This window comes from Macaca fascicularis, chromosome 13 (assembly GCF_037993035.2).
Source record: "Macaca fascicularis isolate 582-1 chromosome 13, T2T-MFA8v1.1".
In the NCBI taxonomy this organism is placed as follows: domain Eukaryota; kingdom Metazoa; phylum Chordata; class Mammalia; order Primates; family Cercopithecidae; genus Macaca; species Macaca fascicularis.
The window spans coordinates 52,106,283-52,131,979 of NC_088387.1; the positions used below are offsets into that span (position 1 = coordinate 52,106,283).

General features: G+C 40.9%; 2 protein-coding genes across 11 annotated transcripts in view; both read right to left on the bottom strand.

Moving 5' to 3' along the window:
* GMCL1 (germ cell-less 1, spermatogenesis associated) overlaps positions 1-10,397 on the bottom strand; it is a 53,569-nt gene extending 43,172 nt beyond the window's left edge. For 8 of the 10 annotated variants that reach the window (XR_012422299.1, XR_012422298.1, XR_012422300.1 and 5 more), the window contains exons 1-2: positions 9,961-10,397; positions 1,435-1,558 (exon numbers count right to left, since the gene is read on the bottom strand). Coding sequence is in view for 4 of the 10 variants with exons in the window: in XM_074011606.1 (XP_073867707.1) it covers positions 1,435-1,558; positions 9,961-10,220 (384 nt within the window). In the remaining 6 variants the exon portion in view is untranslated. Of the gene's footprint in view, positions 1-1,005; positions 1,050-1,434; positions 1,559-9,960 lie in introns of all 10 variants that reach the window. The other 2 variants (XM_074011609.1, XM_074011605.1) reach the window with 1 other exon arrangement.
* A 3,550-nt stretch (positions 10,398-13,947) lies between these two features.
* The window catches only part of ANXA4 (annexin A4), an 80,646-nt gene continuing 68,896 nt past the window's right edge, over positions 13,948-25,697 (bottom strand). The window contains exons 9-13 of the mRNA XM_005575673.5: positions 24,022-24,115; positions 21,550-21,645; positions 20,906-20,964; positions 19,569-19,691; positions 13,948-14,963 (exon numbers count right to left, since the gene is read on the bottom strand). Coding sequence (XP_005575730.2) covers positions 14,904-14,963; positions 19,569-19,691; positions 20,906-20,964; positions 21,550-21,645; positions 24,022-24,115 — 432 coding nt within the window. The 3' untranslated portion in view covers positions 13,948-14,903. The remainder of the gene's footprint in view (positions 14,964-19,568; positions 19,692-20,905; positions 20,965-21,549; positions 21,646-24,021; positions 24,116-25,697) is intronic.

A 25,697-nucleotide genomic window follows, 5' to 3' on the forward strand; every position in this document is an offset into this window, starting at 1 on the left:
AAATCAATATTGTTTCTGTCTTCAGGGTGCTTATATTTTAGCATGTGGCTTGAACTATAATCAATACAGCTTCCATGAGAGGTAAAGTTTTAACAGAGGTATTCTCAACCTTAAGTTCACAAAACTGCTTCCAGATATTAAAAAGAAACAATATGAATCATATCCTGAAGTTAAAAGCAATATTCTGATATAGTGTCTGGGCAACATACTTCAAGCCAAAATAAATTTGTTTCAAAAACACATTTTTTTTTTTTTTTTTTGAGATGGAGTCTCGCTCTGTCACCCAGGTTGGAGTGCAGGGGCGCAATCTCGGCTCACTGCAAGCTCTGCCTCCCAGGTTCACGCCATTCTCCTGCCTCAGGCTCCCGAGTAGCTGGGACTACAGGCGCCCGGGGTTTCACGGTGTTAGCCAGGATGGTCTCAATCTCCTGACCTTGTGATCCGCCCATCTCGGCCTCTCAAAGTGCTGGGATTACAGGCGTGAGCCACCGCACCCGGTCTCAAAAACACATTTTAAAACATGATTAAAATGTTAGAGAAGGCAATTCCTTTCCAAATACTTCTACTGAAAAAGTTTATACTATACTGTCTTACCAGTAATTATTCTCAAATGGTAAAGAGGAAAAATATAAGTTCCAAACGATAAAAACTGTTGTTTTATTCCTAGTGCCTAGACCAATATCTGGAATAAAATATTTGGGCCCTTAGAGCAACATTGTATTCTATTTTGAAAACTCTGATTTTTTTTTTTTTTTTTTTTTTTTTAAGACAGAGTCTCGCTCTGTTACCCAGGCTGGAGTGCAGTGGCACGATCTCAGCTCACTGCAACCTCCATCTCCCAGGCTGAAGCAATTCTCCTGTCTCAGCCTCCTGAGTAGCTGGGATTACAGGTGCCCATCACCACGCCGGCTATGAAAGTTCTGAATTTTTAAAGTGGGGTGCAAGTAGTAATATTTTCAGTACAGAAATCGACTTAGTCTATATACTTTTTGGTGTTGTCTTTACCTGGATTTTCCAGGGGAGAACTTTCCACTCACACTCAATGTGAACTACAAAGCAACATTTCAGGTGAGTTTATCCAATTTAAATAACCATAAGCAAAATAAACACATTACGATCTTAACTTTAATGTTAAATATTTTTCCCCAACTATTCCCCTTTTATCAACAGAAGACACTGAAAAAAGCACTTTATGAAGTAATGACAAATACGTAGTATTAGGCTCGTATGATACTGAAATCTCAAAATCTCTTTCTAGACCAAACTTAGTTTTCACTAACAATGCTTACCATTTTTCTTACAGACATTTTACCAAATGAGAGGATTTAACCACTATGGTGTTCATGCAAAAGATTACTGTGAAGTGCAATGAGAAAGAACATGATTTAAGAGTTTAAGTGATTACTCTGTTACTCAAATAGAAAAAATACTTACTTGACATAAATATATTTTGTGTAAGCTCCATTCTTCTCCTAGAGCACAAATCTTAATGTCACTGTTTTCACCATTCAAAAATAATGTTTGATAAATATATTTAGATGTACTCTTTAATTTTTTCCTGTTAAAAGAAATGAAAAAGTCACATATTTATATAAATTGAATGTTTTACTGATTTTGCATATATTTCTAAATACTCCTTTTATTCAATTTCTATTAAATAGAGTCAACTTACCTATTGTGTAAAAGGATAGGGGGAGAGTATATATTCAAATTTTCTTGTGTCTAGAAGAGTACATAAGAAATTAACAATAGTGGTTATCTCTGGGGTCCTCTATGCATGAGAGAGATAGTGGAGAAATGGGGGCGGCATGGGAGGCAGACTTTTCACTACACACATTTTAGCAATTTTGGACTAATTTAATTACCTATTCAATAGATTAAGAAGTTAGCATGTTGATTTTTTTGCTTATTTCCTTATTTAAAAACCAGCACTATGAAGGAACTCAAATAGTGCAATAATCTGCAACTAGGAAATGGAGAACAAGAGTAAACATTTCACTTACCCAAGTAATTTTAAAATGATTTACATTTAATCTTACTTTGGTACCAACCTATTCTTAAACTACTTAAAATGTTTTCTTCCCGCTGGACAAATGGTTTGCAACCTTAGATCAAAGATTTTATTTTCTTATTAGTTTTTTAAATTTATTTATTTATTTATTTCAGATGAAAGGTTTTTAAAAACTGCTCAAAGGAGAAGTCTTAGGGGCCACCAAGGAGAGCTGAGGAGTGAACTGTGAGTATCCCATCTAACTTGAACCAGAGCAGCATCACCTATTATATCTGTAAACATACGGGATTTCTGCACAGATTTAATTTAAAGGAAGAACTTGACTAAAAAAATAAAGTTTGAAAATTATTGCTCAAAATGGTCCAGTAACCAAGAAAAGGCTCTAGGCAGAGGCTGATCAATATCTCAAATTCCTGACCAATTCTGACAGCTTTCCTAGCACATAAAACTTTCAATCTCTCTCTTTTTTTTTTTTTTTTTTTTTTTTTTTTTTGAGACGGAGTCTTGCTCTGTCGCCCAGGCTGGAGTGCAGTGGCCAGATCTCAGCTCACCGCAAGCTCCGCCTCCCGGGTTCACGCCATTCTCCTGCCTCAGCCTCCCGAGTAGCTGGGACTACAGGCGCCTGCCACCTCGCCCGGCTAGTTTTTTTTTTTTTTGTATTTTTTAGTAGAGATGGGGTTTCACTGTGTTAGCCAGGATGGACTCGATCTCCTGATCTCGTGATCCGCCCGTCTCAGCCTCCCAAAGTACTGGGATTACAGGCTTGAGCCACCGCGCCCGGCCCTCAATCTCTTTTTTAAAATGAAGTAATTGTTTCAGATGACATCCTGAACCGGTGAGTTTAACACCTGTGTACTTAACACCTCTTCCTAGCCAACAATAAAAACAGCACATGCCTTAGTGGTAACAGACTTGGGTTTGAGTCCTAGCTGCCCCCCTGTTCAGTTATCACAGCTGTAAAAAGAGGACATTAATAGTACCCACTTCATTGATTATGATAAGAAATCAAGAGACAATGTAGTTTCCAGTTCCTGATAGCAGAATGTACACATGTTGGCTTCCCATCCCTCCCCAAATTACATTAAAGATTAAGAGTACAAAAAGGAATAAGTCCACACCAGGAAAAGGTAAAGGGTAGACTCATCACTTGATGAGAGATTTACACAGATCTGAAGGTTAGAAAATAAATTCAAATGAAAAAGAACAGTGAAAGCCATAGCCAAAAAATACATTATGGAGGGCTAGGATGGAGGCTAAGCTTATCTGCCCGTTAGAACCCTTGGGAGAAAAGTAGGATGAGGTCTCAGGGAAACAAAGGCAGAAGAAAGAAGAGGGGCAGAAAATGGGGAAATTAGTGCCTTCTCCACTCTATGAACACAGATTATAGATAAGGAGAGTACAGATACTGAGGCAAAAATATTCCAAGGCTTTTCTAGAAACAGCACAAAGCTAATGGAAGATCTAAGGCTGTAGTGTAGCTGCTGGTGCCCAGACAAAGCAATCCTCATTCTGAAATTTAAAGAATCTGTGGCCTGTTCACTCCCAATCCATTCACCCTGAGTCATGGTTCCCAAACTCTGTGTGAAATTCACCAGTTCAGGATACCATCTGAACTTAGAGCACCACAGCCAACTCAGAGAGGCATGTGGAATATTTTAAATTTGAAGGAAACACAGTAACACCTTTCAGATACCATGCAATCTGCTATCATTAGGTTGTTTGGCCCTAATTATGAGCTATTTCTTTTGGACTAGGAGTGAAAATTACTAAAACATGAAATGTGCTGTGATCCATGAAAGCTTGGGAAACTCTGCTCTACAAAGCATGCCCCACCTATAACCAAGTTAGTAGTCTTCTTACTCAAAGAAGAGGTACATTGGAAATAGATCTATTTACTCAAAATACCATACACCAGTTACTCATTCTTCAATGTAAGTGGACAAGCAAGGAAGGATCACCCAACATGAGGAAGAGTAAGAGCATATGAGAGACAGAGAGACAAAGAGAGAGACAGAGAGAGAGAGAGAGAGAGAGAGAGAGAGAGAGGGGCTCCCTACATCCCTGGAAACATATAATTCAGGGAAAAGAGAGGAACAAAAAACCCTCTCACTAGTATACCTAGAGATCTGAGATTATTATATTCACCCCGTAGGATGCTATGATAAAGGATGACTCAGAACAAGAAAGAGCTTTTAGAGACTAAAGACATGATTACTGACATTTAAAAAAACAAACAAACCAAAGAATGATTTGTTTTTCCTCCTCATGTTGGGTGATCCTTCCTTGCTTGTCCACTTACATTGAAGAATGAGTAACTGGTGTATGGTATTTTGAGTAAATAGATCTATTTCCAATGTACCTCTTCTTTGAGTAAGAAGACTACTAACTTGGTTATAGGTGGGGCATGCTTTGTAGAGCAGAGGTTCCCAAGCTTTCATGGATCACAGCACATTTCATGTTTTAGTAATTTTCACTCCTAGTCCAAAAGAAATATCTCATAGTTAGGGCCAAACAACCTAATGATAGTAATGAAAAAGTTAAAGGAGATTTCCCAGAACATAAAGCAAAAAGACGAAGAAAAGAAAAAAGAAGAGACAGATGCATAATCCAAGAAATCCAGAATCCAGTTAAGAGGCATCCCAGAAAGAGAAAATAAAGACAAGAGAAAGGAAATTACGGAAGAAATTAATGGGAAAAAATTTCCCAAAACTAAGGTAGTATATGAGTCTTCAGATTATAAGGAACAAGTACGAAGGCCATTAAAAGACCCATACTTAAGCACATTCTAGTTAAATCCCAAAATACCAAAGAAAAATTTCCACAAGTTCCAGAGAGCAAAAATGGTCACCTGAAAAGAGAATTACACCAGGATCAAATTTTTCATCAAGACTGTAGGCCTGAAGACAATGAAGCAGTATCATCAAAGATATGAAGAAAGTTATTTTAGATTTCCATACTCAGACAGAGGATGAATAAAGTAAAAGAGACTAAATTTATATTTAGATATGCACAAATTACCCCTTTTTGCACCCTTTCTTGGAAAAATACTTGAGATGTATTAAATAGTTCCTAAAATGAGTGAGAAAGAAATGCAGGCTACACAAAATAGTGGATTCAATCCTAGAGATGGGGTGAAAGGAAGTCCCAGCATAAGAGCAGACAAATCCAGATTGGAACAGGAGGATGGGAGAGGTCTAGGTTTTAGAGAAGGATTCCATGAAAGTGTGTTTCAAAAGACTTTTCTGTGTTTTTTCAGAAAAATCTGAAGCCATGATGAAGGAATATTGTTACTTTGTCAAGGGTGGGGGAAAGGCCATTATACACTCTAGGACAATAAAAAAGCAATACAAAAGAAGGCGCTGTCCAAATAAGATACAAACAAAAGCAGGGCCTGACTTTAAGCACTTGATGGAATATAAGAAAAGATTACAGGCCGGGCGCGGTGGCTCAAGCCTGTAATCCCAGCACTTTGGGAGGCCGAGGCGGGCGGATCACAAGGTCAGGAGATCGAGATCACAGTGAAACCCCGTCTCTACTAAAAATACAAAAAATTAGCCGGGCGCGGTGGCGGGCGCCTGTAGTCCCAGCTACTCAGGAGGCTGAGGCAGGAGAATGGCGGGAACCCGGGAGGCGGAGCTTGCAGTGAGCCGAGATCGCGCCACTGCACTCCAGCCTGGGCAACAGCGTGAGACTCCGTCTCAAAAAAAAAAAAAAAAAAAAAAAAAAAGAAAAGATTCCATATGACTGTGAGGTTAGAAAAATTTCTCCCTTTGAACAGACAAGGAGTTGTGACATTGGACCCATCAAGTATGATTTATAATCCTAGCACACTACTTAACTCTTCAGAAACAATATTTACATAGTTATAACTATGTAAATGTTGTTTCAATTTTTTAGAGACAAGCTGTGGACAAAACACTCAAGATCTGGTTGTAGAACAGTGTGGGTTTTAACAGTCTTGTAAATGTAAAAGTAAAACATGCAGTTGACAAAGGTATGAGGTGGAAGTTGGGCCTAACAGCTAAAACTTCTCATAAGGTGGTCTGTTGATGTGGGAGGGCACACCAGACAACCTCAGGAAGAATATACTAGGGCCAACACACAAAATTCAACATCTTAATGCTTTCTCTTTTAAATTTTTATTTATTTAGTTTTTGAGACAGGGTCTCACTCTGTTGCCCAGGCTGGAGCGCAGTGGCACAATCTTGGCTCACTACAACCTCTGCCTTCTGAGTTCAGGTAATTCTCCTGCCTCAGCCTCCCAAGTAGCTAGGAATACAGGTGCGCACCACCATGGCTGGCTAATTTTTGTATTTTTTGGTAGAGGCGGGGTTTCACTGTGTTGGTCAGGCTGGTCTCAAACTCCTGGCCTAAAGTGATCTGCTTGCCTTGGTTTCCCAAAGTGCTGGGATTACAGGCGTGAGCCACCGCGCCTGGCCCATCTTAGTGTTTTCTTATACCCTGCATCCGTACTGGGCTGAATAATCCAAGCATCTTCTAGTAATATACACACACTAAACTCTGATATGCATTTTCTGATAAAGGTTTGCTTTAAAAACTTTCCATTCCAGTCTACTTATGTAGTCTAGGAGTTGGTACACTTTTTCTGTAAAGGTCTAGATAGTTAATATCTTTGGCCTTCTGGGCCAAAAGGCTTCCAAATAATTTTGTTGGCATCCTAGTAGGCAGTGTCCTGCTTGCCAGCCTCAGCCTACCACACCTGAGCAAACTTTTCCACCATCCAGTGGGCTACAGCCACACCTCCTTCAACATCATCTGAATCTTAGCTTGGTAAAGGGTTGGGGGCACCTATTTTCCAAATTTGTTCCTTCTGTGGCTATTCTGCCTCAGCCTTAGAAGTACTGACTACTCCATGTATTTTCTAGAGATCTCTTTACCTTAGCATTTTGTCCTCAGTAGTTAATTCTCTGTGCCTTGTTAATAATGTTTATATTAAATTTCCTGTATTCAAATTGCTGTGTGATTTCTCTCCTTCAAATGCACTGTGACGTATATTTCAAGAATTACATTAAATATAAGTGGTCTAACTACTAATTGAAAGGTTAGATTGTCCTGTTGGATAAAAGAAGCAAGACTCAACTATATGCTGTTTACATGATATATATTTTAAATATACACAGGTAAAAAGTGAAAGGAGAGAAAATGAGATATTCAGATATTTATCAAAAGAAAGTGGCTGATGGATACACTACAATCCCAGACTTCACCACTACTCGTTATATGCATGTAAGAAACCTGCACCTGTACCCACTAAATATAAATAAATAAATAAATACATGTATGTGGTAGTGGCTAAATTACTAGGGATAAAGAAGGATGAACATTTTGTTGTGATAAAGGGGCCAATTCATCAAGGAGACATATTTACTGCATGCTTACATGCTAGACATTGTGCATTTGTTTGTTCTCATATTTGTCAAAGCCTAAAAGGCAGGTATTTATATCTCCAATTTACATATAAGGAAAATAAGGCTATTAAGTGCAGAATACAGACAAGAAGTCAGATTTTTTTTTTTTTTTTTTTGAGATGGAGTCTCACTTTGTCACCCAGACTGGAGTGCAGTTGTGCCACCTCGGCTCACTGCAACCTCGCCTCCCAGGTTCAAGCCATTCTTCTGCCTCAGCGTACCAAGTAGCTGGGATTACAGGCGCCCGCCACCACGCCTGGTTAATTTTTATATTTTTAGTAGAGACAGAGTTTCGCCATGTTGGCCAGGCTGGTTTTGAACTCCTGACCTCAGGTGATCTGTTTGCCTCAGTCTCCCAAAGTGCTGGGATTATAGGCATGAGCCACTGCGCCTGGCCAAGAACTCAGAATTTGAACTCTTAAAACTATGCCACAGGTTGGCAACGGTGGCTCACACCTGTAATCCCAACACTTTGGGAGGTCAAGGCAAGAGGATCACTTGAACCCAGGAGTTCAAGGCCAGCCTGGGTGGGCAACAGAGTGAGACCTTGTTTCTACAAATAAAAAAATTAGCTGGGTGTGGTGGTGCATGCCTGTGGTCTCAGCTACACAGAAGGCTGAGGTGGGAGAATCGCCTGAGTCTGTGAGGTCGAGGTGGAGTGAGCCATGATCCCACCACTGCATTCCAGCCTGGGCGACAGAGCGAGACCCTGTCTCAAAAAAGAAAAAAAATTTTCCAAAAAAAAAAAACTATGCTACACTGACTCTTCAAAAAGGTTACAGGGTCAGGCATGGTGGCTCACACCTGTAATCTGAGCACTTTGGGAGGCTGAGGTGGGAGGGTCGCTTCAGCCCAGGTGTTTGAGACCACCCTGGGCAATATAGTGAGACCCCTGTCTCTTTAGAAAAAAACTCCAAAAATCAAATAAACAACAAAAAAAGTTACTGAATAGTATTCACAGTAGGGGTCCATTTTTGTAAATAAATAAAAATATTCATAAAAAAAGGTACAAAAGGTTTTATAAACCAAACTATTGAGTTTTTAATCTATGATTCCTTTTTTACAATATGCAACACTTGTATAGCAAAACCTTTTTGAATCTGCTCATAAAGTTTAATTTTACGCTGGGTGCGCAGTGGCTCACGCCTATAATTCCAGCACTTTGGGAGGATGAGGCCAGCAGATCACCTGAGGTTGGGAGTTTGAGACAAGCTTGGCCAACATGATGAAACCTGTCTCTACTAAAAATAGAAAACATTAGCCAGGCATGGTGGTGCGTGTCTGTAGTCCCAGCTACTCGGGAGGCTGAGGCACAAGAATCGCTTGAACCAGGAAGTGGAGGTTGCAGTGAGTTGAGATCGCACCACTGCACTCCGGCCTGGGTGACAGAGCAAGGCTCTGTCTGAAAAATAAAAAAAGAAAAAGAGGCCGGGCACGGTGGCTCAAGCCTGTAATCCCAGCACTTTAGGAGGCCGAGATGGGCGGATCCCGAGGTCAGGAGATCGAGACCATCCTGGCTAACACGGTGAAACCCCGTCTCTACTAAAAAATACAAAAAACTAGCCAGGCGAGGTGGCGGGTGCCTGTAGTCCCAGCTACTCGGGAGGCTGAGGCAGGAGAATGGCGTAAACCCGGGAGGTGGAGCTTGCAGTGAGCTGAGATCCGGCCACTGCACCCCAGCCTGGGCGACAGAGCAAGACTCCGTCTCAAAAAAAAAAAAAAAAAAAGAAAAAAAGAAAAAGAAATCATTAAAAAAATTTCATCTGTGACCCTACCAAATCACCTTTAAAAACAAAAGCAGAAAAACCAAATTGTTTGTGTAAGAATATATTCTACCCATAAACTACATTCCAATTCCAGGTCACAAGTCAATATTCCATCTTTCAACTCATCAAAAAAAAAAAAAAAAAAAAACAGGTAAGCAAGCTGCAGCAGCACCGCCCTACATACAGTACATCCACGGTCAACGACATCAACTGCTAGAAACTTGCACAAACTCTGTTCCTGGTTAGGAACAAATGTACACTATTGATAAACTTCACCTTTACGATTAACGAGAACTCCTGTGTGCAATTATTTCCCCTCCACTGAGTGGGCGACAGTAAGAGTGCCCATTTCAGAGATTACATTTAGTGTCTGTACTAAAGCAACCGGATGCAAAACAACTTAGTCTGCGGCTACCCACTTGAGAGGGCAAAGGTGGACTGGTAAGGCCAGCCAGTCGGGCGTCTCTAAGGTTTAACGAGACGCGAGCTCGGGCTTGGCGTTTCTCATCCTCATCTTGGGGCTGTAACAACACCCTGGAAGCGTCTGTGGTTAAAAATGCAGAACACCAGGCGTCTCCCAAGGCGCTCCCCCGTCCGCCCGGCATCGGGCCGGCTTCCACATTCACTTGTCAAGGGCACGACCCCTCTTCATAGGCTGGGGAGCGCTGCACCCCGCAAGCGCACCGGGCGCCGGCTCGGCCCCAGGCCCAACAGGTGCGGGTCCGGGTCCGCGCGAGTGCGTGCCCCCACGTACCTTCGAGGGGTGTTGAGGAGCCGCTGCTGCTCGTCCCCCTCCTCCTCATCCTCATCCGTCTCCGAGTCAGGGTGACAGTAGCAGAAGGCCCCGCTGCTCCGCTTGCGCTTGTGGCTGCCCGGACAGTAACAGAAGCCGTGGCCCGCCGCATCGTCTCCAGTGTCCGGCCTCCGGGCCGAGCCCCCCGCCCTGGCACCCTGCGCCTGCTGGGCAAGGGCTCGTCTAGGCTGGCGCAGCACCCGGCTGCTCAACGATCCCATGGGTCACGGCTCCCCGAGACTTCAGGGAGCCCAGAGAAGGGGGTCTCCCGCCATGGCCCGGCCGCCGCCGCCAGCCTTCCCCGAGCGCAGATGCCTACACCGCCACCTTCTCACGCGCAGCCCCAACCGTTGCAGCGGACGCTACAGCCTCCATCCTCCGCCCCGCCCGCAGCTTCTGGTCGCTCCGCGCGCTAGCACCGCAGAACCTCGCCCCCTCGCTTTCGTAACAAAGCGCGCGCCGGCGGGCGCATGCGTGTGGCGAGCCTCCGGAAGGGGCGGGGCAAGGCAGGCGTGCGTGCGTGGCAGGTGGAGCCTGCGCACAACGCGGCGTGCTCGTACGGGCGGGTGTTTTCGGGCCTGCGGTGGGCCTGGCTTCCAACTAACGTGAACTTAGGCGTAGACGCAGTGTTAAGCCGTAGTTCACACACGCCTTTGTAGTGGCAAGACTTGGAACTTCAGTCGCGCATTCTTTCTACAAAGGTGCCTTGAGCCCCCGGTGCTTATGGGCCTGTGCTAAGCAAGTGGCAAAACCCCGAAGCTATTTGGTCTCCTTGCGGGAGCTCGGCGCTTGCTGGGGCCGCGCTCTGCTTTGTTGGGCGTGGCCTCCTGTGAGAGGGGCCCTAGGATGAGGCGCTATGCTGGATTCCTGGGCTTCCTTAACTGTAGCCCTACCCTGCTGTAGACGTGAAAGGAACCCGTTAAGTTATGGGAACGTTCCCGGCACTCCTTTTCTTTCCTATCAAGTGCCAGTGGGATGTCCGAATAGGGTCTGGCACCATGACTGTCCGTACTCAAAAAAGTGCCTTCAGGAGGCCCTAGCAAAATTGACAAGTGTCTGCCTGGAGGAGCTGCTCTTGTGATGGACTCCGGACAGCGAGCGTTCACTCCCTGACTCCCTTCTGTTACTTTTTAAGTAAAATAATAAAAATATTTCTCCTGTGGACCCACCACTAGCTTGAAATTTTATCATACTTGGTTTCATTCTTTTTTTCCTCTCCGCTTTATTGAGGTGTAATCAATGATTCATTCTTTTTAAATAGAACAATACAGATAGGCAGAAGCCCCTGTGTACCTCCTCCATCTCATTCTGTCTCCCTCCCCAGTGGCAATCACTGTGCTGAGAATGTTGTATATTATTATGTCCATGTATGTCCTTATATGCGTACCCATATTTTCTTTTGCATGTTTAGACATATCATGGAATCATAGCTGTACCTCTCACTGTGCACCTTTCTCCTCTCAAAATTATACTCTCGAGATTTGTCCATTTGGTCAATTGCTAGATAATTTTCACTGCTCATTGAATGACTGAACCATATTTGTTTTTACATTCCTTAGTAAGAGGTTATTTCTTTTTTTTTTTTTTTTTTTGAGACGGAGTCTCGCTCTGTCGCCCAGGCTGGAGTGCAGTGGCGCGATCTCGGCTCACTGCAAGCTCCGCCTCCCGGGTTCACGCCATTCTCCTGCCTCAGCCTCCCGAGTAGCTGGGACTACAGGCGCCCGCCACCGCGCCCGGCTAATTTTTTGTATTTTTAGTAGAGACGGGGTTTCACCGTGGTCTCGATCTCCTGACCTTGTGATCCGCCCGCCTCGGCCTCCCAAAGCGCTGGGATTACAGGCGTGAGCCACCGCGCCCGGCCGTGAGAGGTTATTTCTACTTTAACGGCCTTACAGAGCAGCAATGAACATCATGTGCAATGGATTCGCCAAGCCGATTCCCAGAAGTGAATTTGCTGGGAAATTTGCAACTTTGTTAGCTATTACTAAATTGCTCTCTGGGTTGATTGCATCAATGTACCAATTTAGACTCCCATCGGCAGTATACGTAGGGCCCCAGTGGACTAATGTCTGATTCATGTATGAGAAATCTGAACTGAGAGAGGCTAGCCGAGGCAGCTTGGGGTGGAGGTGGGAGGCAGAGAATGATGGCTGCAGAGGGATCAGCTTGCATACACAGAATTTGCCAGCACAAAGAACGTGCAGGTGTTTCCCATGGAGCAGATGTGGACCACCATGAGATAGCTGGGATGGGATCATCTTGGGTCCTGCCCAACAGGTCTGGGAGGAAAGCAATGAACTTCAGCACTGAGAACCTCAAAGAGTCACCAAATTCCTAGAGGCTGAAAAAGGAGTACACATTTGCCTTGCCAAAGGAACCGCAGGTGAGTAGCATGATGAGGCCGACAAAGGAACCCACAAGAATGCCCACAAGAATCAACTTCAGTCTGTCAGAGTCATGCAGGGCTGATCCTCTACCACTACAGCAATGACAGTCAGGTAACAACTTTCCTGCTCCCCTTAACTCTCTGCTCTGCTACAGCCCAGACATGGTAGGTTGGGGCAGGGGAAGAACGTGGAAGGAAACCTAGGTGGAAAAAGAAGAGAAACCCATGGTCACCCTTTCCCCAGAAACCAGCTTCCTACTGGCAGTAGGCCAGAAGTAAGTGAGGGAAGAAGCCTCAAGTATAAATCAAGCTTGGAATTTTGACTGGATGTATTACTTACTAAAATGACACTGTTTTATGACCTTAAGGGACTACACAGTAGGACTTTAAAACCTAAGAGTGAACAGAAAAGTTATGACTCTATTCTCTATCTGAATCTACATCTAAAAGAACTAGGCCCGCTGAATGTCAGTGGACAGTGGGAGGGAAAAACAGTTACTTCATAATTATATCTCAAAGTCATGCTAATTCAATATGACAAAATTTCCTCCAGGGTGACTTTATCCTACCTTCTAGAAATCTTCTGGTGAATAAATGCTATTTGTTTTAAAATTTTGGCCAACCTATGTATCATTTAAACATAAAATTCTACCAAAAAATTCACCATGCTTCCAAAGACAAAATAAAGCTGATTTGGAGATTCTGTGGTCTTCTGGGAAGGCATTGAAATGGCAGTATTATTTCCTGTAAGTAACTGGAGTGACTAAATATTCACATAAGTAGCTTCTACCAGTAGCTGTAGCTTTTATAACAAACAACACAAAACTAAAAAATTCTTATTATTCCACCCAACAAAATACAACGGATGTTATAAAATGAACAAAGAAGGCAAGTATTCTTACTATAAGAATATTAATGTCTTTTATACATTTATGATATTTTATATAAATGGTCTACTTAGAGCAGACAGCATCACTCATTTCCAGAGAATAAGTTCATATATTATTTTATGATACTGAGTAGTGTTTGGCATATGTGAACATTAGCCAGTAGGCACACATAAGACTAAATATGTGATTTTTTTTCTTATATTTTAATTCCTATAGAAACTGAGTAACACAAGTCCTTCAAAAATAGCTCCTTTCAGGGGTCAGGATGAAAAAACCTCAGAAGGTGAAAAGTGGATCAGAGAAAGACTATACCTCATTTTAAAAACACTCCCCTCCCCATCCCTTTAAGATTTGGTTTCTCGCTCTGTCACCCAGGCTGCCATGATCTCGGCTCACTGCAACCTTCGCCTCCTGCCTCCTGGGTTCAAGCAATTCTCCCTGACTCAGCCTCCTGAGTGGCTGGGATTACAGGCACCTGCCACCACAGCCGGCTAATTTTTGTATTTTTAGTAGAGATGCGGTTTCTCCATGTTGGCCAGGCTGGTCTTGAACTCCTGACCTCAGGTAATCCACCCACCTTGGCCTCCCGAAGTGCTGGGATTACTGGCGTGAGCCACTGCCCCCAGCCTAAAGACACCATTTTAAAATTAAAATTATTTTTCCACGTTCATACAAAGTGAACTTTTTAATTAAATCCAAGTACATCTTCAGAATGTTTCTAGAGTTGAAAGGCACAGTGCAAACAGAAATTACTACAATCAACAAAATTGAAAAAGATTTTAAAAAGTATTTTTAGCACAAAAAAGTTTTCTTTATATCAAACTAAATTCAGAACATTACATAATTCCCAGAATACCTAGTTTGAAGCTTATTTGTTTTCTCCATTGACTTGCAAGCTGGATTAAGACATTAAGACTATAATAATATGGAATGTTCGGCATTTATGTTTGGTAACCAGATATATATGGTTTGTATAAGCATACTTCAGAATTTAGTTTGTTCAGATAAATTGGTTTTGGTATACTTTGACTACAGAAAGTGATTTCAACATAAGATGTGATGAAGGAAGTCTCCCATGAAAAACTTAGTAAGGATCAACTAATGCTATGGACAAAACCTAAAAAAAGAGATTTGTAGATGCTTTCAAGGCTTTGACTATGAAATATAGAAAACTGGATGGGCGTTCTTACTAACCAGATGCTTACAATTTCAAATGAAGAAAATACTAGCTACTCTAAAAATTAGATTAGGGGAAAAAGTGATTTTAGAACAGTTTTCCATTTAAAAAATTTTTCACTGAAAAGAAAATATGGAATAATTTAATATATTCAATGTCTGTGAAACACAAAGTATAAAGTAATCTTTTAAAAACATGGAATACATTTTTATTTCTATTTTTAAATCTCCATTTATGTCTTATAAGCTTTGAAATGCAAGTACAGCTTTAAAGCATCATAATGACTAATTATAGGCGAATAATAATACAGACAGTCTATATCCTAGGAGGCAGCTGTAGGCGTTTTAATTGGAAATAAGCATTCTGAGATAATGATAATAGCAGTGTAGAAAAATGAAGTTAAAAAAATTCAAAGTGTGGAGAATCCTCCTGTCCTTCTGGGATTTTTATTTTAATCATCTCCTCCACAGAGAACAAGCAGTACTTTCCTGTAGTCTCCGGATGTGTCACCCTGTTGGATAGGGAAGCAAAGTTAGATAAATAGATTTTGAAACAAAACACACAGTTCAAAGTCATCTAAGCCAACTTTTTCAAGCTTGGCTGGATTTTTCTTAGCTTTAAATTTTTTTTTTGTTATTTCTTATTACAAAGGTAATACTCATTCAGTGTAGAAAATAAAGACAAAAAAGAACACAAAAATCAACCATTATTCCATCATCTAGAGACTACTATTCTTATCATTTTGATGTATGAATGTCCTTCCAGTCTTTTTTCTATATATCTAGATACCCAATGTGATACAACAGTAGTATTCTGTGTTCCGCTTTTTCACTTAACAATATAGCCTATTTCCCTATTTTGTTAATTTTTTTTTTTTTTTTTGAGATGGAGTCTCGTTCTGTTGCCCAGGCTGGAGTGCAGTGGCGTGATCTCAGCTCACTGCAAGTTCCGCCTCCCGGGTTCACGCCATTCTCCTACCTCAGTCTCCAGAGTAGCTGGGACTACAGGCGCCCGCCACCATGCCCAGCTTTTATTTTTGTATTTTTAGTAGAGACGGGGTTTCACCATGTTAGCCAGGATGGTCTCAATCTCCTGACCTCGTGATCCGCCCACCTCGGCCTCCCAAAGTGCTGGGATTACAGGCGTGAGCCACTGTGCCAGACCCCTATTTTGTTAAATATTATTCTACAACATTATTTAATGGTTACAGAATTAATTAATTGTATGCAGGTAAAATAATTTATTTAATCACATCCTCCCTCTCCCTATTGTTGGATATTTATGTTGTTTCAATTTTTCACTATTATAAACACTGCTTCAATAAGCAAATTGTAGTTACATTTTTGTATATTTTCTTAATGATTTATTCTGGATAAATTTTCATAAAATAGGAATTACTGGACTAAATGCATTTTCTTAAGCCTTTTTTTTTTTTTTTTTTTGAGATGGAGTCTCGTTCTGTAGCCCAGGCTAGAGTGCAGTGGTGCAATCTTGGCTCACTGCAACCTCTGCCTCCCAGGTTCAAGCGATTCTCCTGCCTCAGCTGCCTGTGTAGCTGGCACTACAGGTGCACACCACCACGCCTGGCTAATTTTTATATTTTTAATAGAGACGGGGTTTCACCATGTTGGCCAAGTTGTTCTTGAAGTCCTGACCTCAAGTGATCCACCCACCTCAGCCTCCCAAAGTACTGGGATTACTGGTGTGAGCCACTGCACCCAACCTGTTTTCTTAAACATTTTGATATGGGTTACAAAACAGTCTTCCAGAAAGGTTCTATAATTTCTACATAGAAATTTTAGTGGTCATAATATTGATTAATTTTTTAATCTTTTATTTATTTATTTATATTATATTTTTAGAGACAGGGTCTTGCTATATCACCCAGGCTGGAGTACAGTGGTGTGGTCATTGCTCACTGCAGCCTTGAACTCCTGGGCTCAAGCGATCCTCCCATCTCAGCTTCCCAAAATGCTGGGATTATAGGTGTGAGCCACTGCACCTTGCCTAGATTAATTTTTATTAGTCATTCATGGGGACTAGAAAAGATGGAAAATCTCTGTATATAGGTTTCGAAGTTTAATAAATATCTGTTAAACTCAATCTTAATATATCCTTGTTTATACTTTGCCTTACTGATCTGCCAAAGCATAGGATGTATTAAAGTCTCTCACTAGCATAGTAATTCCATTATATGTTTTCTTCTGGAGCCTTGAGTTTCTTATTTATATATTTCAATGCAATATGATTTGGTACTTGAAGTTTCATAACAGTTTAATCTTTGCTGTGAATTGTTGCCTTTGTCAGTATAAAGTGATCCACTCTCTCCTATTTAATACTTTTTCTCCGTAAATTCTTCTTTTTACTAATAGCATAATCTCCACTTTCTTTCTTATATGTTCGCTTTCTTTCCCTGGTGTTTTTCTTTAAGCTTTTTACATGTCACTATCTTTTAGTTGTTTCTTATAAACAGCATGAAGTTGGATTTTATGTTTTTACCTAACTTGAGAGTTTATTTTTATAACTTTTATTTTTATCTTTTGTCATTTTTTTCTATTATTTACATATTTTATTATTCTATTCTGCGTCTTTTGTTTCTTTTGACAACTATTATTGAATGAGCAATGTATTCTTTATTTTTAATCTTTTCTAGTGGTGTGTGTGTATACACACATATATTTACATATTTATATATACAGACATATATACACTAGATTATAGTGTTTTCTTCCCAAGCCAATCAATATATTTGTACTCAATCATTTTAGTGTTGGTATAGTATTATATTGTATGGATTTTCCATAATTTAAGTTATTCCCTATTGATTAATAGTAATAATAATATAAAATTATATACTATAATACCATATTATTGATATAAATATAAATAACATAAAGCAATGTAAATAATATAAATAATGCTATGATGAAGCATTATAATACTTAGTCTACTCTTTTGACATTTCATTAAATAATTTTATTTAAATTCTTTCGGAGACATTTTATTGTGTTAAAAAAATATATAATTTGTCATTTTAACCATTTTCACTGTTCCTTTTACAATGTTATGTAACCATCATCACTGTCTATTTCTAAAACCCTTTCATCACCCCAAACAGAAACTCTGTACCCACTAACCAGTAACTCCCATTCTTTCCTGTCCTTCCAAATTCCTGGTAACCTCTAATCTACTTTCTGTCCCTATGAATCTACCTATTCTACATACTTCATAAAGCAGAATCATACAATATTTGTCCTTTTGTGTCTGATTTATTGCAGTTAGTATATTTTCAAGGTTCATTCATGTATCAAAAACGTCATTCCTTTTTTTCATGACAGCCTACCATTGAATGTCACTGCTTTTTATGTATGTATATATATATTTTATCTAGACATCTGTTGATAGATATTTAGGTTGTTTTCACCCTGTGCCTATTGTTAATAATGTTTATGTTGATGTACAACTAGCTGTTTGAGTTCCTGTTTTCATTTAAGTATATAACTGAGAGTGGAATTGCTGGATCATGTGGTCATCCTATGTTAAAATTTTTTCTTTTTCTTTTTTGGGAAGGGTCTTTACTCAGGCTGGAGTCTTGAAGTGGTACAATCATGGCTCACTGTAGCCGACCTCCCCAGCCTCAGGTGATCCTCCCACCTCAGCTTCCTGAATAGCTGGGACTACAGGCGTGCACCATCACACCCAGCTAATTTTTGTATTTTTTGTAGAGACAGGGTCTCACTATGTTGCCTAGGCTGGTCTTGAACTCCTGGGCTCAAGTGATCCACCCGTCTCGGTCTCCCAAAGTGCTGGGATTACAGGCGTGAGCCACGATGCCTGGTCTATATTAAACTTTTTGAAGAAGTTTGGTGCTTAAAGTTTCTTAACAGACTGTTTTTCACAGTGGCTGCACCACTTTACACTCCTACCAATGGTGCACGAGAGTTCTAGTCTCTCCATATCATCCATAAATCATTTGTCATTTCCTGGGGTTTTTTTATTTTGTTTTTTTCTTGTTTGTAGTATATTTTCCCATAACTTCACTTACTGTCATCCTTGAATCTTAAACTAGTTATACAGTTCAGCTCTGCAAAATCAAGTTACCTAATAGCCTAGCCAGACATAGAAACAAGTTCCTGCATGCCTTGCAGACATGGTAACAAAATCCACAGCTTGGTGGGGCATGGTGGCTCATGCCTGTAATCCCAGCACTTTGGGAGATCACGAGGGGTGGATCACTTGAGGTCAGGAGTTCGAGACCAGCCTAGCAACACAGTGAAACACCATTTCTATAAAAAATACAAAGCTCATGCCTGTAGTCCCAGCTACTCAGGAGGCTGAGGCAGGTGGATCACTTAAACCGAGGAGGTGGAGGTTGCAGTGAGTGGAGATTGTACCACTGCACTCCAGTCTGGGTGACAGAGTGAGACTCCGTCTCAAAAAAAAAAAAAAAAAAAAAAGAGAAAAATCTGCAGTTTAAATCACCTAACTGTCACACCTCTCCAAGCTTTGAGTAAGATTCAGAATATTTAATTCACAGATCAAATGCTAATTTGAAGCTTGCAGTGCAGGCAACCTTAGCTGCTAGGGAAATCTGTCTCACTTTCATGTCCATGAGACTCTTCTGGCATCCTCAAGAAACAAAATCCCAGGAATGCCTGGCTTTCAGGGAGGTGAATCATTTCTCACCACTACCATGCCCTCTTAGGACTCCTAGAAGTCTGGTGCCTGGTAAAGAACAGTAATTCAGGATAACTAAAATGCTTTTCCATGTTCCCAGCAGACCTCAGCTGGCCCTGCATAGGACTCTGGATTCAGTTGTTTATCTTCTATCATAATTAGGTAGACAAGGAAATTGTGGGCTTAAAAGTATTCATTAAAATGTAATCTTTGTCTGGGGTCAACATAAAATAATTACTGTATTTAGAAGGCAAATTTCCAGCTTGTATCCTGGCAAAGGTTTAAATATCTGTGTGAAAGAAGAGAGACTGGAAATATCGGGAGTATCATCTTTAAAGGAAATTATATATACCAAGAAGAGGGGACAAGTGCTAAATGCCGAGGTCAGAGGGGTCCTTTTCTGGATCCTTTCCTCTGGACTGAGGCTGCTGTGACCTACCTTGATGAACGAGTACAGAGACTTTCCATAGAGTCTCTTGAAGTGTGCCCGGATATCCAACATGTCAATTTCTGCTCGAGAAACCATCACTCTGATGAGGGTGTTATCATCGGTGCCCAAGCCCTAAGGAAGAAAACGAAATCCAAACATATACAATAACCTAGCTGTTTTTCAGTGTCTTCTTTAGTCTGCCAAAGCAAGACTAGAGATGACTGTGCTGATGATGTCCTCTGCTCCACTGCTTGGCAGTCCTGAGGAATATCCTCACTCCTCATCATGGTATTCAAGGCTCTCCACAACTCACTTTTCCAGTGCTATATGTTCTGACCACAGGATGCTGTTCCCTGCTTTTCTAGAGCCATAACCTGTGCTGTCCAGACATACCCTGCCACCTGGCTCACCTACGATTCCTTCTCATAGAGTACTATCCTTCCCTCCCCAGCCTTATCACCCCTTCCCCTCACCATGTGAAATCCTCTGATGTAAAACTTTTACATTTGGAAGGTCCTGCTCAATTGGTGTTTTGCACATATTTGTCTAGGCTAGACATTCTTTGAGAGCAAGTTCTACATTTTTTTGTTTTGTTTTGCTTTTTTTTTTTTTGAGACAGAGTCTTACTCTGTCACCCAGGCTGGAGTGCAGTGGTGTGATCTCAGCTCACTGCAACCTCTGCCTCCTGGGTTCCAGTGATTCTCCTGCCTCAGCCTCCCAAGCAGATGGGATTATAGGCGTGAGCCACCATACCTGACTAAGTTTTGTATTTTTGCAGAAACAGGGATTTCACCATGATAGCCAGGCTGGTCTTGAACTCCTGACCTCAAGTAATCCACCCGCCTCAGCCTCCCAAAGTGCTGGGATTACAGGAGCCACCGCACCTGGCCAAAGACTACATTTTGACCTTCCCTGCACCTCCTGTGATTCTCAGCACAGGTGCCTGCAGAGTACGATGGAGGGTTAGGAATATGGGCTCTGGAGCTAGAATGCCAGCTGTTTACCTGGCATTCTAGCTCCATTACTTCCTCACTGAGAATCTTGGGCAAACTGCATATCCTTTCTATGCCTCAGTTTCCTCATCTGTAAATTGGGGGTTAGTAATAGTACCAGCCTCATAGAGCTGTTGTGGGGATATAATTAATCTATTAAAAACAGTGATCCACACATCCTAAGTACTCAGTAAATATCACCTAGTATTATTATTAGCAGGCACTCACTGAAGTATTCCATGAATTGAATTGGATCTTTCAGAGCAAAGTTTGGATAGGGGATATAAGTAAGCTTAAGAAGGTGGACACAAGATAACTCAAATTCATTTACATGCTAAAAATAAGGCCATTTACCTTCATTGATTTATAGAGCTTTTCAGCAAAATACGCAGATTTGTTCCTCATGCACTTTACTGGCAAAGAAAAATAAAAAAGAAGAAATGAAAAGATTACAGATAAGACCCATGAAAAAAGGAAAGTGACAGTTGTTTCCTCTGTTTCTACAAGGTATCAATATTTGCTTTGCCAGGGAAATTTTAGCCAAGCAATGTTTCATGAACATAGGCTATGCTCTATGTATTTTCACAGATAGAAAGTACCCTCGATTTATCATCGAGTTCCTGGAGAAGTAATTGATAAAGTCTATCAAAGCAAAGGGTGGTATTTCATTTCAAAATGAGGATTATTGTATCTGCCATATGAGACAGTTACTAGTTTCTAACCATTCACAGACTTGCAAGCTGCAGCTTGTTTATCTGCACACTATTACCTTTCACGTAGCACATACAAAAGCATAGAAGATATAAAATATATAAACCACGTGGCACAATAGCAATCAGGTTGTATATGATATTTCTTGTTTAAAAACCTGGAATGTACCATGAGTGATTCAAACAACTTTTATCTCTGAAAATAATTCTATATCCCCATATTGCAAGTTGATAATGAGAAGGAAAAATCTATAGACATTTGTTTCTCTACTCCCCCTACCAGCTTACCTATAGCCAGCAGAGCATCTTCAAAGCTACCAGATGTTTCAGATTTAATACTCTGTTCAATATCCTTCTGTGATATCCTTTTGTATTCATCAAACACTGCAAACAATAACAAAATAGTATTATTGGGAAGAAAAAATAGAGGAAACTGAAATTTATGGAGCAAATGAGCATTTTTAACTAGCCTACACTATTTATTCTTCAACATACTTGAGGAGGAAACTAATTAGTAATGTGGGCAAGCACACAGGAGGGAGGTGCAGAGTGGACAAGAAGGAAGAAATGCTGTGATGTTTGGAGGACACCAGTCAAGTCCTTTCCCTTATGTGGGACCCTTGTACATAAAATGGAGATGGCCTCTGGGGACCTTTGCTTTCCTTTCTCATTGTTTCCTTAATAAGCAGAATGTGTCGTTTTGTGTTTTTGTCCTTGGCAATCACCTCCCTGTCATCTCCCTTTTGGCTCAACAAAACTAGAACAATTCAACCCCTTCAAAACTGAGTCACAGTTAATAACAGCTGGTTGCATCTTTTAAAATACTTAAACATAATCACATTTTTTTTTCTAAGTATTTTTGAATGTGGTGAATATGTTTCCCTCTCTTGCTGTCTCCTTCTGGAACCTTCTTAGAGCAGGTATCCATTTTATCTTCCCACCATCGCCTTCTTTGGGGTGCTGCCTCACTTCCATCAATGTGATTTTAACAGGGCTGTCAATCAAGGGACACCATACTCAACAACATACACCACAACCTCTGTCAAACACGTGAGCAGTTCACCCAGTCAGGACCCATTAGAGTCTCTCCTGGGAACTTTTTAATTGAGCAGCTCACGGGGATGGCCAAAAGCACTGCGTCATCTTTGCCCTCAGAGAAACCTGTTAAACTTCCTAGGTGTCACACTCAGAGGTTCTAATTCAGTCAGTCTCAAGTAGGGGGTCAATAATGAGCATTTTAAATAGAAAACAAACTTCAGAAACTCTGCTTTAGAAATAAAATCCATTACTCCCTTCTACTGAGACCCCCAGAACTGCCCTGATTGCTGTTCTTCCTGAAGGTGTTCAGCTCTCTGTATAAATCTGTGAGCTACCAGTATTTTCCATTTTCCCTCTTGTGCCATTCTATATTATTTCATATTTTCTTACTTAAATTGAAGTCAGTGTGTGTGGCTTGGAATCAAAGAACTTAATTGACACATTTCTAAGCCTCAGTTTTCTCCACTGTAAAACGGAGAAAATAATTACTGCCTCACTGGGTGTTGCAAGAAACAATGCTTATAAAATGCTTAACAATGCACCTAGAAAATAGAAAATTATTAACAAAACCATAGTTATTATGAAACCTCACCATTATTGTTGGTTGGTAAGACAATTATGAAGTTTTCCTAACCCAAACAGTGCTTAAAATATTTTCTCCTGGTGGCTTACAAACAGATATTTCATAATTGCCTAACTATTGACTTGCACCCAGAAGTGAAAATGCTTGCAAACGCATTTATGCACTAAATCGGCTTCTGAGGACCTGCAGTTCTTCGAAAATACCACCAGGGGGAGATTCCTATTATTTGTAACCAGGCAAGGGAAGGAAATGAAGCAAGAAGCCGAGTCAGAAGTTCGTGTTTCTGATAGTAGCCCAGGATATTGATTAACAGGAGTAATCACCTGTTTTTTGTCACTGTGAAAAATCTGAAATAATTACAACTTCAGAATGTGTTGTACTTCTCAATTGCTTTATGTTTTCAATTTAACAAACTCATTCTCAAATTTCCCACAGGCTTTGCAAATCAGTGTGTGTGACTAAAAAGGTATGGTGGGTGGGTTTATAAAATTATAATGTATTTAAAGATCTAAATAACTCGTATAAAAGATGAAATATCTTATTAAACCCTTACTGCTGTTTAAAAGAATATAAACCTGACAGCAAATATTCTAAAATTGTCTAGTGTCTTTCCCCCAAATAAGTTAAAATCACATTACAAAGTTTATATTTATCAGAAACAAATCAGAAACATTTCAAATTTGAAATTATCCATTATTCATCTTATACAACGTAACCCCTAAAGAAATCACTTGTATTAGCTTTACAGCTTGGATGGTACACAGGAATAAATATCAACCAACATTGCTATTTTATTGCTACCTGATCTACTACAGATTACTTTCATATGTAACTAAATTAGAATGAAAATACTGGGGCTACTTTAGAAAAGCGACTGACTATGAAGGTCAGTTTCCTAGAAACAAGAATGCCAAGCTTCTATGACTACATGCATTTTTGCTAATTATTCATAATTAATCTTTCAGAAATTAGCTTTCATACACGTCATTGGGCTAATACATTTCCAGGGTGAGAATCTAAGACACTTGGGTACAATCAGTTCTTTGTACCCACTGAAGGAGAAAGGTTATCAATTACTTATGGGCAATACAGCTTTTGCTATCTTTCACACCCTTTCTTTGGGAAATGAAGTGCCTTACCATGCAACAGGTGATTTCGGTTCCGGGAACAGAGAACAGTTAGAAATTTTACCTCGTCTGTCCCCCATTTCTTCTCTCCAGCCTCATACAGGTCCTGAAGCCAAACAAAGCACAAGTCTAAAACTCCAAAAAGGATGTGCCAGGACACAGGCAAATACTTCCAGAAGCTCAAAGAGCTGAGATAGATTAGTTTTATTTTGTTGGTGATGGGGGTGGAAATGGTGGTGGTGAGTGGAAATGACTCAGGGCCCTTCCTCAGGCATAAGGCTGTTGGGACTCTGTCATACCTTTCTGGGAGTCAAGGCAAACACTGGCAGTTCCCTAGCTGCAGACTACATGGTTCTATCTTTTTTTTTTTTTTTGAGACGGAGTCTCGCTGTGTTGCCCAGGCTGGAGTGCAGTGGCCGGATCTCAGCTCACTGCAAGCTCCGCCTCCCGGGTTCACGCCATTCTCCTGCCTCAGCCTCCCGAGTAGCTTACATGGTTCTATCTTAAGAGCTAAAAGAAATGTCCTAGATTTGGGCTGTCCCCTACAGTTGCCACTAACCACATGTGGCTGTTTAAATTTTCATTAAAATTAAATACAATTTAAAATTCAGTTCTTCAGTCACACTAGCCTCATTTCAAGTACCCAGCGGCTACAGGTGGCCAGTAGTCACCCATACAGGACAGTGCAGATGTGGAATGTTCTCATCACTGCGGGGAGTTCTATTGGATAGCCCTGCTCTAGAATGATCTGTGATTTTTCTGAGGCTACAGGTCTCACAGTAGAACCAGGGACCCATTGCCAATTGCTTACATTCCAACCAGGTAGGAATACAAGAAACTGATTCTGCTCAATTTAACTACATTATCGCTGAATTCAGAATTACTGTTCATTTATAATAAGTAGCTGGCCTGTTACATTTCTCAAAAAGATCTTAACTCACACATATTGTTGCTCATTGGGCTTACCTCCATATACTCCCCCATTTTTCCACTTCTTCCTCTGATTCCCTCACTGCTTTAGAATCAATTCACATAATCATAAAAATTTAAGCTGAAAGCGTTCATCTAATTCACCTAATTCAAAAACGTTCATCTTATTCAGCACTTCTGAAACTTGAATCTCAACAGGCTTGTGACTATTTATTTTATGTCAACTTGACCAGGCCATGGGTTACCCAGATTTTTGCTCAAACATTATTCTGGGTGTTTCTGTGAGGGTCTTTGGATGATCCAATATGGAACAGGGGTCCCCATACAATCAGCTGAAAGCTTTTGTTTTCAAGAACAAAAGGGCTGACCTTCCCAAGAGTAAGAGGGAGTCCTCCTGCCTGACTGCCTTGAGCTAGGGCATCCGTTTTTTTCCTGCCTTTGGATGTGAACTGAAACATCAGTTCTTCATGGGTTTCCAGCCTGCCGGCCTTCAGATGGGAACTGCTCCTGGTTGTCAGTCCTTTGGACTCAAACTGGAACAAAATCATGGCTGTCCTGCATCCCCAGCTTGCTGACTCCCTCGGAAGATCCTGATACTTGCCCACCTCCATCCTCTCTCTCTTTCACCCTCCCCCACCACACACATACCCTGTGTGTGTGTGTGTGTGTGTGTGTGTGTGTGTGTGTGTGTGTGTGTGTGTGTGTCTGTGTCTGTCTCTCTGTCTCTCTCTACTGGTTCTGTTCCTCTGCAGAATTCT